We start from the raw sequence: 2,751 nt of genomic DNA on the forward strand, positions 1-2,751 counted from the left end.
TTTTTTGTTTTGTTTGGTGAATATACTTTATTTTATTTCAGAGCAAAGAAATCCTTCTGTCAGATGAAAGCATCTCAGTGATCAGCCAAAGCAAAGAGATGGACATACCTTTTAAAGTCCACACTATGGGGATATATGTCGTCATTGAGGCAAAGAATGGTGTTATTCTCATCTGGAATAAGAAAACAACACTAATGATTAAACTCAGCTCTGCATTCAAGGTGAGTAATGAGATGTCACGGTTCTTCAACAAATGTTTAGGTGCTTTCAGTTTTGAAATGAGTTTGCCTTCACTCTATGGCAGGGTAAAGTCTGTGGCCTGTGTGGGAATTACGATGGGGCCATCAGGAATGATTTCACCACAAGAAGCAATGAAATAGTAGTTAATCCAACAGTGTTTGGAAACAGCTGGAAACTGTCCTCCACCTGCCCAGATGTAAACATAACACAGAACCCCTGTGCCCTGTACTCTCACAGACGCGCATGGTCAGAAAAACACTGCAACATTATCAAAAGTGAAGTGTTTTCTGCCTGCCACAATAAGGTAAGAAAATACAAGACATGCAACACTGATCCAGTTCAATCTAAATTCAAAAATACTTCATTATGCCCAAACAGAACTTGAGTAATAATGTTGATGTGAGTTACGCTGGTGAAGATTCTCAGTCATCCAGATCGCAGTCATTTAAAAAAAAATTTTATATCAATCCACTGGACTTTGTTTCCAAGTTTGAAGACGTTTCTCTTCCATCCAGGAAGATTTTTCAATTAAAAATGTCAGAAATAGCGTTTAGTTCCAGGTTTTATCCAGCAACCCAACAAAGCCTGGTTTTAGTTTAGAAAGCATGCAAATAGAAACGGACAAAGGGCTCCACCGCCTCGGGATTGGGGTTGTTTGGATTCTTTACGACTGACCTTTCAGAGACGTAGACAGGTATGCGGCATTGCAGGCCAACAAAAGAAGCCAAACTTCTTCAAACTTGGAAACAAAGTCAAGTGGATTGCTTTTCATTTTCTTTTTTTTATTGGGTTGATGTGAATTTTAATGAATAAACCAAAACTAACTTGAGTGCAGGATTTGTTTTCCTTACTTTTGTTTTTTTTCTTTCAAAAAAGGTGGAGCCAAACCAGTACTATGATGCTTGTGTGGCAGATACATGCTCCTGTAATGCAGGAGGGGATTGTGAATGTTTCTGCTCAGCTGTAGGAGCATATGCAGCCGCATGCATTGAGGCTGGAGCCTGCGTGAGATGGAGAACCCCCACCATCTGTCGTAAGTATAGATATTTGAGAAGGCATAAAAGCCAGGATCCTGACCTCTACCTATTTCCATTTTTTACTAATTAAATGTCCAACTTTCTGTTTTTAGATCTTTTATCTTTTTTTTATAAGGGGAATTTCATTTATTTAATAGCATATTCATGACAGTTAAAGATCAGAAAACACAAAGAAGGTCCTTGGTGGCAGCATCATGCTGTTGTNATATTCATGACAGTTAAAGATCAGAAAACACAAAGAAGGTCCTTGGTGGCAGCATCATGCTGTTGTGGGAAAAAAGTATTGAACTATTCATCCTAGTTAAATAAACGGAGATCGATGGATTTCACTCAGTCGGCACATTTATTCATATCTTTGCAAGGAGAGAAGAGTTCATCATAGAGCCCTAATGGCACAGCATTCTGCTCTGTTCTGATCTGGACAACGTTCATTCCTCCTTACTTACAGCAATGTAGAAATAGTTAGAGTCAAAACAAATTACAGACACTTTGGTTAAACAGTAACACGTTATAATTAAACCTGGAGAAATAATCTGACTTGTTTTGGGAAGACGCTACGTCTGGTCTACAAATACCATCCTGCGGATAATGGTACGGCCTTCAAGGTGAAACTACGGTGGCTGAGAAGTGCAAAACACATTTACAGCTCAAAAACACATTAACAAATAAAAAACAAAATAACATTTGAATAAACAAAATTATATTTTATGAAACAACTGCAAAACATATTTACAATTAAAAAACACATTAACAAATAAAAAACAAAATAAAAAACAAAATAACATTTGAAGAAACAAAATTATATTTTATGAAACAAATGTATTTTTGAAAAAAAAAAATGTTAAAATTTTTAAAAACAAATTTTAATTTTAGGAAACAAATTCACATTTTAAATAAGTTCGATTTTAGGTGAGAGAAAGTTTCATTTTAGAGAAAAAAAAAATGCATTATAGGGAGACAAATTTACATCTAAAAACACATCTTAAACACTTGTACAAGTGCACAGACAAAACTGCAAGCGGCAAAACACAGTTACATAGCCAAAAACAAATTAACAAAAGACGGCTACACGGAAAGTGAATGTCCCAGTGGCCGGATGTGACGTCACCATTACCCTGACTTGTAGTACAAACAGCTCAATCTGTAGTCCTCCTGCTTTACGTGAAAAGTCAGCGGCGATTTTAGATGGAAAGAATTGCACTGAAACTCTTTTTCTTAAGTTTACGCTAACCGAACAATGTTATTTTGTTTTTTATTTGTTAATGTGTTTTTGAATTGTAAATGTGTTTTGCACTTCTCAGCCACCGTATGAAACAGACTGAGTGAAAAGTTTTAGAGTGAGTAAATGGGATAAATTAATATATATATAATATAATAGAAGAGAAATAAAAGTCTTCTGTTCAGAGTTAATAGGATGATGAAAAAAGTAAAAATTAAGGACCAAGTGGAATAAACACAACATTTTAAAAGCTAC

At 35.6% G+C, this 2,751-nt stretch overlaps 1 protein-coding gene across 1 annotated transcript in view; it reads left to right on the forward strand.

Annotated features, from left to right (window-relative positions):
* LOC107100626 (mucin-5B-like) overlaps positions 1 to 2,751 on the forward strand; it is a 38,617-nt gene that overhangs the window by 14,188 nt on the left and 21,678 nt on the right. The window contains exons 20-22 of the mRNA XM_015399197.1: positions 42 to 221; positions 305 to 544; positions 1,117 to 1,273. Of these exons, the coding sequence (XP_015254683.1) occupies positions 42 to 221; positions 305 to 544; positions 1,117 to 1,273 (577 nt within the window). The remainder of the gene's footprint in view (positions 1 to 41; positions 222 to 304; positions 545 to 1,116; positions 1,274 to 2,751) is intronic.

Source organism: Cyprinodon variegatus, unplaced genomic scaffold, assembly GCF_000732505.1.
Source record: "Cyprinodon variegatus isolate N-32 unplaced genomic scaffold, C_variegatus-1.0 Scaffold994, whole genome shotgun sequence".
In the NCBI taxonomy this organism is placed as follows: domain Eukaryota; kingdom Metazoa; phylum Chordata; class Actinopteri; order Cyprinodontiformes; family Cyprinodontidae; genus Cyprinodon; species Cyprinodon variegatus.